The sequence below is a fragment of the Paroedura picta genome, chromosome 14 (genome assembly GCF_049243985.1).
Source record: "Paroedura picta isolate Pp20150507F chromosome 14, Ppicta_v3.0, whole genome shotgun sequence".
Taxonomy (NCBI): Eukaryota; Metazoa; Chordata; class Lepidosauria; order Squamata; family Gekkonidae; genus Paroedura; species Paroedura picta.
This window is the reverse complement of record NC_135382.1, coordinates 22,518,141-22,532,973: the sequence shown is the minus strand read 5'-3', so window position 1 is coordinate 22,532,973 and position 14,833 is coordinate 22,518,141. Positions and strand designations below refer to the sequence as shown.

The window sequence follows — 14,833 nt, the reverse complement described above, 5'->3', positions numbered from 1 at the left end:
CGTGTAATGCACAGCCTGCCCTTCACGCACTTCAGCCTCTGGAGCATATTTTGAACTACATAATTTATATTAGGAAAAACACAACAGGCCTAAATTACATTTTGTTTTAAAAGTGCCCCTTTTGCTTTTGAATTAATGCTTGTGAATACATCATGGCAGAGCCAACCAGTGCAACACAGAGGGCAAAACAGAGCCTTCAGCAAAGTGAAAGGATGGGAGGTCCTTCTTGGATTAGCCAGACGTCTGGAAGCAGTGACGATTCTGCCCCCTAAGTCTCTAGCAAAGCAGTCTGAAGCTTAATGGTGCAAAAGCTTAATGGTGCAAAGACGGAGGTCCTGTGGTTTGGTAGGAAAGGGCCAAGTGAGGAAGCACGACTGCCCAACCTGGATGGGGTGCAACTGTTGGTAGCACACTCGGCCAGAAACCTGGGCGTGATCTTCAACTTCTCCCTCTCCATGGAGGAACAGATTGCAAAAGTGGCCCAGTTGGCATTCTTCCACCTATACCAAGCCAAATAGTCATATCCTACCTGGCCCCAGAACACCTAGCCACAGTGATCCAGGCAACAGTCACCTCTAGGCTGGATTTCTGCAACTCACTCTATGCAGGCCTACCTTTATCCCTGAACTGGAAATTCCAACTGGTGCAGAATGTGGCAGCCAGGGTCCTCATGGGGACACCTTGGAGGGGCCAGATCCGGCCTGCACTCCAACAGCTGCACTGACTGCCAGTTGACTTCCAGATCAGGCTTAAGGTTCTGGTAATTACCTTCAAGGCAATACACAGTCTGGGCCCTGAGTATCTGAGAAACCACTTCTCTCCCTATGCCCCACAAAGAGCTTTATGCTCCTCTAACACCAATAAACTGGCGATCCCTCATCTGTCAACAACTAGAGCCAGGGCTTTCTCAGTCATGGCCCCCACCTGGTGGAATGAGCTCCCAGAGAACATCAGGGCCCTGCCAGGGCTAAAACAATTCTGCAGAGAACTACTCCCCTTCCCCTACCAGACATGCATCACTTTATCAGGAGGATCTTGGCTTGGTCCCTTTTTGAAGTGCAAGCAGACCAAAACTATCCCCAATGCCCTGAAAGAAGGCAGAAAGTAACACGCCCTTTCCCATCACAAGGAAAGGCAGAAGAACAGGTTTGTCCCCAAGCACAACTACAACCTGTTCATCGGGTTGCAGGACTCCAAGGGCCGTACCACCTCTGGCTTTCTGCTGACTTGGCTGATGCTGGCAAACACACGGCTTGGAATAACTAGGACACCTCCCTGGGGGGCAAAATCCCAGGGCCATGAAAAGAAACACACCGGCAGCAATTAGCCTCTAACTAAAAAAAGAAATGGTTTCTCCAACAGAAATGATAGCGACTCCAGCAGCCACTCAAAAGGCAGTACTGTCTAGGTTGCCTGGCAGTAGCTCTCCCGAGTCTCAGGGTGACATCTTTCCTATCCCCTGCCGGCTGCCCCTTTGAAATGGAGATGCTGGGGATTGAACCTGGGACCTTCTGCATGCCAAGCAGATGCTCTAGCACTGAGCCATGGCCCAGTTAAAAGCTGGTTGATTGGGTGGTAATGAAGCACTGCTCTTAAATCTTTATCTCTATGGTCAATTAGTGAACACCGGCTCCAGTGCTTATCCAAAGTGTTTTGCGCGGCATCACCCTGCAATTATTATCACTATTATCATTATATTTTTATTTCTAGGTCACCCTCTTCCAGCAATAGTCTCGGGGTGGCTGACAACAGTTGAAACTTCATACGTAAGATAAGCTCATAGACATTTAAAACAATAAATTAATACAAAGGCAAAACAAACGAAACAATAACATGCCCTGCCATTAAGACATGGGGACAGATGGATCAGAAATTCTCTCAGGCCTAGGACATCCCTTTCCACTGTGGGAGCCCCTCCACCCCAACCCCCACCGTCCACCCCAGTGTGGCTGTTCCGGCCATAACTGTACTCTGCTACGGCCCCACAAATCCTTAAACTGGCTCTGGTGCTATGAGCCCTGTGAATCCTTAAACCAGTGGTCCCCAACCCCCCGGGCCGTGGACTGGCACCGGGCTGCAGCTCCCTCTTCCCACCACCCCCCGCAGCGAGAAGCTCACCAGGCCGCGAGCAAATTGGCCGCCGAAGCGACCGATTAGCTTGCGGCCCAGCAAGCTTCTTGCTTTGGGGGGGGGGGGGAGAGGCTTGCCGAGCCGCAAGCTAATCAGCTGCTTCAGCGGCCGATTTCCTTGCAGCCTGGAGGGGCGGGGAGAGGGAGCCGTGGCCGCCGGCATGCAGGCGGCGCTAACGCGCATGCATGGACTTCCTGCGCACCCGTGTTTGCGTCCAGCAGGGGCGCAAATGTGCACGCACGGCAAGTCCGCACATGCGCAATTGCGCCGGGGATGCCGCGCGTGCCGGGACCCCAGGTGGCCCCCTCCCCACACCCCGGCGCAGTGGTCCGTGGCATGCAAAAGGTTGCGGACTGCTGCCTTAAACTACTCCTGATGGGGATAGAATCATAGAATCATAGTTGGAAGGGGCCATACAGGCCATCTAGTCCAACTCCCTGCTCAACGCAGGATCAGCCCAAAGCATCCTAAAGCATCCAAGAAAAGTGTGTATCCAGCCTTTGCTTGAAGACTGCCAGTGAGGGGGAGCTCACCACCTCCTTAGGCAGCCTATTCTACTGCTGAACTACTCTGACTGTGAAAAAATTTTTCCTGATAACTAGCCTATATCGTTGTACTTGAAGTTTAAACCCATTACTGCGTGTCCTTTCCTCTGCAACCAACAGAAACAGCCTCCTGCCCTCCTCCAAGTGACAACCTTTCAAATACTTAAAGAGGGCTATCATGTCCCCTCTCAACCTCCTTTTCTCCAGGCTGAACATTCCCAAGTCCCTCAACCTATCTTCATAGGGCTTGGTCCCTTGGCCCCAGATCATCCTTGTCGCTCTCCTCTGTACCCTTTCAATTTTATCAATTTTCAGGATCTCCTTCATTCCCCCTAGTATGGCTTCTCCCTGACTCCGGTTTTTAAGAAATTAGAGATGGCCCCTCCCATAGTCCACTGGTTTCAATTGCAAACATGTAAAAGGAGTTCTCAGAACTATCGTTGTTTCTTTTGTAAGTTTTATCAAGTATAAGGAATCTTTAAAGCCTAGCACAATAAACTAGGTGGGGTGGGGCGGGGCGGGGCAGGGCAGGGCAGGGCAGGGCGGGGCAGGAAGGCCTCTGAATTTTTGAAGAAATATTTGGTATAGATAGTACACATAGTAATTCCTAGTTGTGAGGCAATATATAAGATAATAAAGAGGAAAGTGCTGTTGTCATGTCACCATTGATACTTCTTCAAGAAGCAGTCTACCCAGTACTTAAGACAGACATTGAGAAGCCAGTCCCCCAAGGGGGGGGTGGGGATCCCCTAGAATTACAACTCATCTCCAGACTACAGAGATCAGTTCCTCTGGTAAGGATGATCTGGCTGCAGGACAAGCAAGGCACAGAATGTGACCCCAATAAAGACTCTTAATCATTGGTGCTTTCTGCATTTTAATTATAACCAAGAGCAAGACTTTCAGCCTTGCTGCGACTTTCACTCAGCCTAAAGAAATCTCTCTCGCAGAAATTGAGAAGTGACATCTCCAGCAAATAAGCCCAGGTTTGCCTAACATTCAGCACTTAGCATACTGTTTTCATCAAACTTGGTGAGATGCAAACATGAGACCTGGTTTGGCCCACCACACTGTTTGTTGAATGCTTTTAAATCTATTTGTTGTTGGTTGCGAAGTCGTGTCCGACCCATTGCGACCCCATGGACAATGATCCTCCAGGCCTTCCTGTCCTCTACCATTCCCTGGAGTCCATTTAAACCTATAGGTTTCATAAATACAGATGGCTACCACACCAACTAGGCTGGATCTACACTTACACCTTTCTGGGAAGACAGAGGAATTCCTAAACTGAGCTGAGTCCGAGACTATAAAACAAACCAGTTCTTCCTGGAAGCCAGCAGGGTGCAGAGTGATGACTGGCTAGCCCTCTGGCAATCATGAAGCCCATCCCCCTTTCAAACCCACAATTCTTCAAGTTTGGTTTTTAAAACAAAAAACAAAAACAAATTTTAGTGGCCTTATTGTTATTTTATTAAGCCAGGCATGTGCGTGCAACAAAGACAGACCCAAAGTTGGGCAAAAACTATAATCCACACAAGAGAGGCAAATGCACTTGTCAAGACAAGAACAGGGGTCAAGAGAGAAATAGCAGAAAATCTACACTGGAGAGGAGTATCTCTGCCTTCAGTCTTCCCTGCCTACTCATTCCCCAGCTGTCTTCAACACCCATAGCGGCCCAGGACTGAGTCTAGGGTTACCAATGTCCAACTGGAGCCTGGAGTTCTCCAGGAATCAAATTGACCTCCAGATCCCAGTGGGCTTGCCAAGTTCCTACTGGGGGCAGGACATTCCCCACCCCCAGCAGGACTTCCCCAAAGGAGAAGAATTGTGTGGGGACTCTGACAGGGCATCGACCCCAGTGAGTCTCCCGCCAATTTCCAGCTTTGGTGTAGTGGTTTTAAGAGCAGCCATCTCTAATCTGAAGAACTGGCTTTGAGTCCCCGCTCCTCCTCCACATGCAGCCAGCTCGATGACCTTGGGCCAGCCATTGCAGAATGGTTCTCTCAGAGCCGTATCTTCCTCACAGGGTGTCTGTTGTGGGGCAAAGACGGGACGGTGATACTAAGGTGCTGTGAGACATCTTTGAGTAATGAAAACCAGGGTATAAAGACCAACTCTTCTTGTGCTGGCAACCCTAGCCACCACATAGATCGGTCTCCCTGTGAGGGAAAATCGTTGTGGCACTATACCCCACTGAGCTCCCTTCTCTTTCTCAAACTCTGACCTCCCAGACACTAATTCTGTACTACCTCCTAGGCCTAAACCTGCCAGTCTAAGGACTAGAAACAGGCTCAGATTCTCATGACTTCAGTAAACAGAAATAAACTGCCTGTCTCTCCTCTGAGAACTGGCCTGAAAGAGACCGGCGGTTCCTGCTCAAGATTCTCTGTCAATCCCACCATCTTCCCAAGATGTGGGAGGACGTCTCCCTCATCCACCCGCCAGCCAGCCTCCACCACGCCAAGGCCAATGGGAGCATTCCCTCCCCCGCCTTTCTGCCTACTGTAGTAACTGTACCTACCTTGCAATTTGTGGCCATAGGATACAACCCCCATAGAGAAACGGACCATAATTACAGTGCTAGCCTTAAAAATACAAAACATGGAACAGTAAAGTGCACCTAACTGAGCTATTCCAGCTGTCTTTGGTTGCAAGATTCAGGACAAGATCTGACTTGTAGCCAGTAACACTTGTGTCAGAGCAATTTCCAAGCTATCGAAGCCATTTCTACAGCCTCAACCAGCCTTGCATGAAATCTAACAAAGAAAAAAGGAAGAAAAATCCCACGTCTAATTGCTTCTTTTACAGAATACATCCCCCCTCCTTCTCCTGGTGGTCTGCCGTGCTCCCTCTTAAGGCCGAGACCTGGGTGGGGGGTGGGAAAGCACAACAAACTCTTGAAGGCTAGCACACAGAAGCCGCTGGGTGAGCTGATCTCTGTCTCTAGAACCTGTTTTACTGCCTAGGCAAGTTTCTCCCACAAACACACACTCCCTTGCGATTCAAGTGAGATATGAAGAACCCATTTCAGACATTCCACACAGCCCCACCATTGTGCTTTTCTATTTGAATTCTGTTTTCTCAGAGGTCGCGGGGGGGGGGGGGAGAACAGCCACGGAAAGGTAAAACAGTGACCTTTGCATCAGCTGCTAAAACCCAAACGAACTATTCTCCAGCTTCTGTGTCAAAAGACAATGCCTGGGCCGGGATGCAATTTTGTCACAGATCAGCAACAAAAAGTCTTGTGTACCTATAATTCACCACTTTGGGGACATAATTTTGTTTAAAAAAGGGAAGTGGCTCATCTTTGTGGTTCAGATAATGTTAAGTACATGCAAAGAAACAAGATCTGCATACTTTCTCCTAATCTGCAGAACCGATACAGGTTGAACAGTTATGGCTGCAGCATTCAAATGACTTGGGCATAGGGTTATCAGCTCTGTTAGGAAAATTTCTGGAGATTTCTGCGGGCACAGTCTGGAAAGCATAGAGTTTGGAGAGAGAAGGGACTTCTGCAAGAGCATGTGACGTTACTCAGGGTGGAATTGCCATTTTCCCTAGGGAAACTGACCTATGCAGAAGGGAGAACGGCAACAGGAAATCCAAACCCAGCTTGGACCTTAACACAGAAATATGGAGGCTAGGGGGATGTCAATAATACACAGCTGCATAGATACTTGAAGCAGCCCATCCTGGACTTCCAAGCTCTTCTAAAAGTGGGCAGGAATACAAGAGCACTGAGTTACACAGATCACTGTACACATGCATGTGAGAATTCCACTTGCTTGTGAGAATTATGGGGAAGATGAAGCCTAATTTTTGATAGCAAACGTGAGTCCTGGAATCTGTGGGATTAATAGCACAGCCAGGGTGGTGCGCTAGCCAGACTACACACCGGGAGACCCCCATTTCAAATATTTGCTCTGCCACAGAAGCCTGCTTGGTGACCTTGGGCCAGTCATACACTCGCATGCTCATAGGAAAGGAGAATGAAGTAACCTATTTCAGGTCCCCTCTGGGAGGAAAGTCAGGGTATAAATGAAGTAAATAAATACGCATGAAGCAACAGCCACAGCAAGAGTGAGGCCGCACCTAGGATTGCCAACTCTGGTTAGGGACATTTGGGAGGTAGAGTCCGAGGAGGACAGGGTCTTCAGTGGGGCCTAACGCCTAGACTCCAACTTCGAAAGTGGCCATTTGCTCCAGGTGAACTGATCTGTCACCTGGATCTCCGTTGTAATAGTGGGAGAACTCCAGCCACCACCAGGAGTTGGCAGCCCTACCAGGGGGCAGAACACACTCCTCGCCTACAGAAGGGGCCTGATTTCATCCCTGGCATCTCAGCTGAAAGGTTCTTAGCTCACAAATGTTGAGGAGGAGGGAGACCTGACACCCATCTTTTCAGAAGCTTCACACTGACCCCCATTTCACACTGAACAACAAAACACTGGGCCTTTGGGAGACGCCACTGTGGTCTACACCCTCACACAGGTCTCCGCATCATTCAAATTTTCAAGGTCAAGAAACCAGCACTTAGGGAAGCCAGTCCCCAGGGGGGACCTGGGGATCCCCCAGTTTTATAACTCATCTCCAGGTGACCGAGATCAGTTCCCCTGGAGAAAAGGGCTGCTTTGGAGGGTGGACTCCATAGCATTGCACTCCACTGAAGTCCCTCCCCTTCCCAAATCTCGCTCACTCCCAGCTCCACCCCCAAAGTCTCCAGGTATTTCCCAACCCAGAGCTGGCAACTCTACCAGCAGCCCATGGTAGGGCATGGGTGTGGCCTGGAGGGGTGGGAATTTCTCTTTTCAACTCATTTGAACTTAGCCCCTCTCGGAGAGGTGTTATTGGTTTTGGATGCCCAAGTTCCAGGTGCAATCCCGCAGAGCTTCACTGATTAACCTTGAACAAATAATTCGCTCCCCTGTCTAACCTCTGACATAGGGTAGTTTTATATGTGTATGAGTGTGTGAGAGAAGAGAACTGTGAAGTGTTTTACATAGTCAGGTCATTTTGAGTTTGATATTCGGCAAATTTAAAGAGTCATGCAATATACAGTCAGTAAAACTGATCACAACAACCAAGAGCTTCTCACATGTAACTAACAGCTTGAAAGGGCAGTGAGAGTATACTCTCAAGGGCGAGTTCACACCCTTGAATCCACCTGAAAACCATCGCAACATCCCGCTGTCACCTGAATGCAGGTAACAGCTGTCACAGATCAAACACCTCCAAGTACAATTTTAATTAAATACACTTTTAATTATACAGAAGCACCCCCACCCCCTCTTGAGTCAGGCCGAAAATCCATCTCATCTAGCGTACCGTTCCCCCCAGTGACCAATAAGACGCCCAAGAAACCCACAACAAACCCTACTTTAGCTCTGCAGCAACAGGTATACTGTTCCTGACAATGGAAGTTCCACTGATCTATCATGAATAACGAGTCCCTTTCATAGGTAATATTAAAAACGATTAAATAAAAATGATTAAATAGCCATCAAAACTATCATCACATCCATAAGATTCCAGAAAACAACCACGTGTCCTGTGAAGGAAAGTGCGTTTCTCCACCCATCAGTTAGAAGCCGCCAAATTCTAGTATTTTGGGTGATGGAAAAAAGTGAACTACAACTACCGCTTCATTCTATTATAAGCCTCTATCATGTTCTCTCCCTTAGATATTCCTTAAACTGTGCTCATGAGAATTCAGATAATTTCATATTTATGATTCCAGCAAAACATTACCACTATGGAGAGGAGAGAATGTGCAGGTTGGCCTGAGATTACCTACCAAGTTCATGAAAGAGGAATAGTTTGAGCCAGGGACTTTGGGGCTCCTAGCTCAGGCTCCCGGTTGCCACCTAATACCACTTCCCAGAATTGGTCACAGTAGACGCTCCACTCCCTGCCACCCAACGATAAGCACACCAGGGGTGTCCACACATATGTCACAAAACCAGCCCCAGTCCCTTTTCACGAATCCATCTCAGGCTTCCTTTTCAAGGAAAGACCTTCCCTGTTCCAGCACGGCTGCCCCAAAGGACATTTTGGCACTGATTTCGAAGCCCCGAGCAAGACTCTTTGCCGTTTTGTATCAGACGGAGTCCCGCTCCTTGCGCGTTAACCCGCTCGCAGTCCTCACCTGTTGGAGAACCCGATCCAAGGGCTCCGCTTTACTCAGTCCCTCGGGGGTTAAGCCCGTCACTTCTCGACACTGGTCACTCAGCTCCAAGTTGTCTGCCTTCACCAAGCATTTGTGCAGCGTCCCTATCTGAAAATATGCCACAAAGCAGGAAGACGGGGATTGGGGAGGGAGAGACAAAGTAAGAAGCTGGAACTGGAAGTGATTCATATTGACATTTGTTTTAAAAAGGAAAACTTATTGACTTGCATTGCTGAAGGTCTACAGAAGGGGACGGGGCTCATTGTTTGGAGACTGTATTTATTTCTGTCTCCCAGAACTCAAGGTCTGTTTGATCTTCCAAGGCCTCTCCCCCCCCCCCACCAAGAGGGACAGAGAGACTGCCACTCTCCCCCTTTGCAAAGAGACCAGAGCTGCCGTTCTTATATTAATCCTGCGAAGTACCCGTTTACCCCACCAGTTTTACGCCACCTAGTTTTCACAGAAAGGTCGAATTGCATGGCAGGCAGCAAGGCTCCTTTAATTGGGCATGGCCAGACTGATAACTGGGCAGACATGTTTTAAAAACAGTCATGACTACAGGAGTTCGCTTCATTGAAAGAAGGAGGGGGAATTTGGACTTGCACTCATCCACACACAGAAGCCCCCCCCCTGTAGTGCTCGATTGTCAAATAAAGCGATAGGTCCCAAAGAGCAGCATGCAGGCCTGATTTTCTTTAAACACAACAACCAGATAAACCAAATGAGGAAACCACTCAATTTCTGGAAGAAGGAAGCGTTCGGCATTGCTAACCGAGCTTATTAAAAGTCCTGTGCTTGGGAAGAGGAGAAAAGAGCTGTGATTTTGTAAATCTCTGTACATTTCGTAATCTTTCAAATCACCTTGTCTCTTCAGTCTCTCAAACACAGTTGTGAAATCAGAGAATCTGCCCCCATGCAGGGGTAAGCAGAGACAATTCTGGCCAGACGATCAAACTTTTCCCTCCACAAAAGTTTGGAGAGGAAGAGGGATAACAGCCCAAAGTTTTCTTAAAGGCAAACGCCAGTGAACTCCTTGGGATTTATTCTCAAGGAAGCATGGACAGCCATGGGGTTTCTTTTTTTAAAGCACACACACACACACACACAAAGAAGTTTGCTTTTTTGGTTCATTTTTTGCACATCACCCAGCTTTTGTATCAAGAGTTTGGGAAGCCATACCTTCTTGCTGTGTAGATCCACAAGTTGCCACACCAAGAGAATTAGTTCCCTCTCATCGGAACCCAGCTTAGCCCCATATGCACCAGCTGTTGCCCCAAACAAGACCACCACAGAGTCACTGTGCGAAGAAGCCGTCATGACCACAGGGAGAGACAACTACAATCAAAAGCACAGGTAAAATACAAAAAAAAGAGAGGAAGAACGGAGGAGGAAAATAAAAAGGGGAGGGGAGGGAAAAAGGAAAGAAGAGGGGGGAAAAAAAGGAACACAACCCAAAACACAAAAACCCCCACACGTAAAGGGTCACCCCCTTCCTCCAAGTGGAAATCAAAAAGGGCAATTTCAGAAAGCCAGAACTATGGGGAAGGGGACGGTCAGGGAGAAGAGTAGCGCTTTACACACACCCACAAAATAGATCAAGGAGAAGAAATCTTGCCATTGTACCTGGTTGGGCTGGATCTCTTTTCTCCCTGGGTCTGACTGGGAGACGAAATCAACAGGCTGTTAGCTTCTGTCCCTTTGACATCATGGCAGGAACTCAGGCTCCGGGTGTATATGTTTTTTTTAAAAAAATCTTTTTTCGCCCTCTCTCCTCTCCTTGCCTAAGTTACCTGCCCATGAGAGAGACCATGTGACCCTAGTCAATCTCCCCACGGGGCAAAACCATTGGGCCTTTAGAAAAGGTGTAGGAGGGACGTAGAGAAATCAACGCCTGCTACAGCCTACCTGATTGGATTTTTTTTGACTGAGAGAGATCAGAAGGGAAACTCCCTTTCTTTCTCTCTCTCTCTCTCTCCCCCCCCCTTTCTCAATTTTAATTCTGGCTCCAGGAAGTGCTTTACCTGCTTTGAGTTTAACTGGTGTCTTTTTATCAGCGCTGAGCAAGTGGAATGCAGTGGATTGCTTTCCCTCCTCCCTTTCCACAAAAGTATGGGGGCCTCTTTTTGCTTGCTAAAGACTCTTCAAACTAAACAATATTGTGTTTCAACAAGCTTTTCTTCTACTATTTCATTTGCCATCTTTTGCCACCTGGGCATGGATCTCTCTCTCCCTCCCCCTGAATCCTTTGTTTTGTAGTTATAGTCCTCCCCATGCCTTGAGCCTAACTCAATGCAGAGTTAAAATATGCTTATAACACATTGATCAACCTTTTTTAGGAAATAAATCCCATTACATCTGAGGAAACAAAATGCAGAGTCAGGCTTATTGAGCTGAAGAAGAAGAAGAGTTGGTTCTTATATGCCCCTTTTCTCTACCCAGCTTACAATCGCCTTCCCTTTCCTCTCCCCACAACAGACACCCTGTGAGGGAGGTGAAGCTGAGAGAGCCCTGATATCACTGCTTGTCAGAACAGCTTTATCAGTGCTGTGGCGAGCCCAAGGTCACCCAGCTGGCTGCATGTGGAGGAGCGGAGAATCAAACCCGGTTCACCAGATTAGAAGTCTGCACTTCTAACCACTACACCAAGCTACACTACACCATAAAGTTGCAACTTGATGTTCACTTGCAGCCAGGGCATCTTTGGTGGTGTAAAGTGCTGCCTAGTCACAACTTACGGCAACCCCAAGGTTTTGACTTCCTCAGGGGTCTCTCATCCAAACATTAAACAGGGCTGGCCCTAGTTAGTTTCAGAGATCTGATGAGACCGGCTAGCCAAAGCCATCCAGGTCAGAGCAGATTTACTCAGAAGGAAGTCCCACTGTGTTCAATGCTCAGGATTAAATTTGGCATGGCTGATTTCCAGGCAAGGCTAAGTTTACTTGCATGCCCATTGAGTTAAAGCCACAAATCAGGTATCTTTTTATCCTTACAACAATTCTGTGAGGTAGGAAAGAAAGACAGTGACTGGTTCATTGAAAGCCTCGTGGTGAAAAGGGGCTCAAACAGAGACCGTGTCCAATAGCAAAAATGGCATCTTAAAAATGGCGATTCAGATCAAAGTGTGCTGCAAAGTTCTGTATTAGAATAGGCACAACACTTTTGTTTGCAGGGTGTGTGTTTCTTAAAAGAAATTTTCACTGGGAGGAAGGGATGAACTCAAAAGAATACTTGTGAATCATAGGCATGTTTAACCTTCAGTTAAAAATGCACATTACTATGATAAATGTACTTTAAATGAAGTTTGAAGAAGCTTAGCACTTCCCTGTAAACTCCCGCTTTCCCCACTGCATCTCTAATTGCACAGCTTTAGAAAGTACAGATTTAAAGGGATTCGCCAAGCTCTTTACTAACTGCTCACATTAGCAAAAAACCACCCAGCCTTGAGTTGGTCTGAAGCCCCTTCCTCATCTTTGGAAAAGCTTGGCAGGTCAGCTTTTAGCATGTCCTTTTTCTGATTCACCTTCTTTCTGGGGAGCGGCTTGTCTGCTGAGGTTCTTTGCTTTGATGGAAGGGTGTCAACCCCCCTCCCCCAACCATGCCAAATCTCTCTCCACAAACAGCAGTAACAGAAGAGGACTTTGTAAAAAAGGATTTTGCATCTCAGGCCTGTCTGTCCCTATTGGGAGCACCTTGCATACAACATCTTGCATTCTGTCTGGGTCCTTCTTTTGGGGAGAATCCAGAAGAGTAGCTGTGGCAAGTCTATTGCAGAAAAATAAAACGAGAGTCTGGTGGCATCTTAATGACTAGCAATATGGACCAGAGCTCATTTCTTTCCAGTTAGACCTGCCCTGGGTCCTTAGGATGTAAGAGACTGAAGACCAGTTTGGTTGCTTTGGTGGAAGGTGCCATTTTATGGCAACCCTGAAGGGCTTTCAAGTCAAAAGACATTCAAAGGTGCTGTTCCATTGGCCTCCTCTCCAAAATGATCTTTGACTTCCTTAGTGGTCTCCCATCCAAATAGTAACCAAGGCTGATCTTACTGAGCTCTCGAGATCTGACGTAGCTGGGCTATCCTAGGCTATTTAGCAAGGCAATATCCAACTGTCCAGGAGTAAACATTTTAATATGCACACGTTGGATCATGTCATTTCAATGTGCTTTTGCAGCTGGATTTTCCTGTGCAAAACAGAAAAATCTACTTCCAAAGGACATTGAAATTGCATTATCCAACATGTGCAGAATGCTTAAGACACAAATGGGGCAAAGAAGTCCCCTCAATTTAATCAGGAAGCACTGATCCAGGGAGGTTTTGTTAAATGCTCTGAAGAGAGACAGCCCCTCTCTCTTTTTGTATAAAACCATATTTAGAAGAGTCAGTTTTCATATCATGCTTTTCTGTACTCAGAGGAGTCTCAAAGGAGCTGTTCCATTTCCTCGGGAGGTGGTGGGTTCTCCATCTTTGGAAATTTTTAAGCAGAGGCTGGATAGCCAATCTGACGGAGAGGCTGATTCTGTGAAAGCTCAAGGGGGTGGCAGGTTACAGTGGATGAGTTATAAGGTTCCGTGTGTCCTGCACAGTATGAGGGGTTGGACTAGATGACCCATGAGATCCCTTCCAACTCTATGATTCTAGGGGGAGTCAAACCTTTTTCTTTTTTTCCGATCCTTCTCCACAATTCTGCATACTACACTATCTCCTTTCATTCTTCTCTAACATTTAACAAAATTTGTTGAGTAATATATTTCAGTTTAGAGCCTCTTGTGGCGCAGAGTGGTAAGCGACAGAAATGCTGTCTGAAGCTGTCTGTCCATGAGGTTGGGAGTTCAATCCCAGCAGCCGGCTCAAGGTTGACTCAGCCTTCCATCCTTCCGAGGTTGGTAAAATGAGTACCCAGCTTGCTGGGGGGTAAACGGTAATGACTGGGGAAGGCACTGGCAAACCACTCCGTATTGAGTCTGCCATGAAAACGCTAGAGGGTGTCACCCCAAGGGTCAGACATGACCCGGTGCTTGCACAGGGGATACCTTTACCTTTTATATTTCAGTTTGCCTTTTATACGCTACTCTGTCCCTCTGCCATAGCAGTTCTTTGAGTCATTTTGAGCTAGTCAGTGTCTGTCAAGCTGGTGTGTTTACAGAGATTTAAGTCTTACTGAACCGACTTCTGAGTAAAATTACAGTTTGTTTTGTTTAGGTAAGATGCCCAAGAAGAATAAGCATAGTGTAGACGCACCTACACTGGCTTGGAAAATATGGGTTAAAATTCCCACAGAGCCATGAAGCATGAATTTGAGTCAGTCACTTTGTCTCAGCCCTGCCTACTTTACCGGGTTGTTGTGAGGATAAAAAAGGATGGAGCCCACATCTGCTGTCCCAGCTACATAGACAAAGGGTGGGGGTAAAAATAAATTTGATACTGCTTTGCAGGGCTGTTTGCACTGTAAACATCCTAATAGCCATTCAGAGCAGACTCTCAATAAAGCCAAAAGAACTCCCAATTGCTCACTGCTAATCAGGGGCCTATACAAATGCAAAAACCATTTAAACCGAGATTTCAGAGATGTGTGCAGATAAAGCAGAAGTGAGAAAACTAAAACAGGGAAAGAGCCAGGACATGCACACTAACCTACCTGGCTGTAGGTTGGGAATTTCTGCATCCTTTGGAGAAATGAATTCACCTCAGAATGTAAGCAATTGGTGGGCCTTGCCTCAAATAGCCCAACCTTTCCACACAGGTGCTGCATTTCCTGTGGAATGTTAAGTGGGCCTGTTACATTCCTTGAGGCAGGTGCCTTATTACCATGGGCTCCAACCTCCCCCCCCCCCCCAGTGGCAAACTGTTAGGGTGAATGTCAGCTATGAATCCTGAGGTGAATTTGTTTTTCTGCACCAAGAATCAGTGCAGTCCCACTAATGTTGATGGACTCTCCAAACAGAAGTGAAACGATGTGAGTGCCACGTTGATGGAGAAAGTTAAGGATGGTAGTAG

The 14,833-nt window shown here is 47.3% G+C and overlaps 1 protein-coding gene across 3 annotated transcripts in view; it reads right to left on the bottom strand.

Annotated features, from left to right (window-relative positions):
• ESRP2 (epithelial splicing regulatory protein 2) overlaps nucleotides 1-14,603 on the bottom strand; it is a 60,749-nt gene extending 46,146 nt beyond the window's left edge. For 2 of the 3 annotated variants that reach the window (XM_077310967.1, XM_077310965.1), the window contains exons 1-4: nucleotides 14,475-14,492; nucleotides 10,465-10,500; nucleotides 10,021-10,176; nucleotides 8,821-8,949 (exon numbers count right to left, since the gene is read on the bottom strand). In XM_077310967.1, the coding sequence (XP_077167082.1) occupies nucleotides 8,821-8,949; nucleotides 10,021-10,158 (267 nt within the window). In that variant the 5' untranslated portion in view covers nucleotides 10,159-10,176; nucleotides 10,465-10,500; nucleotides 14,475-14,492. Of the gene's footprint in view, nucleotides 1-8,820; nucleotides 8,950-10,020; nucleotides 10,177-10,464; nucleotides 10,501-14,474 lie in introns of all 3 variants that reach the window. The other variant, XM_077310968.1, reaches the window with a different exon arrangement.
• Between the last annotated feature and the right edge of the window lie 230 nt (nucleotides 14,604-14,833).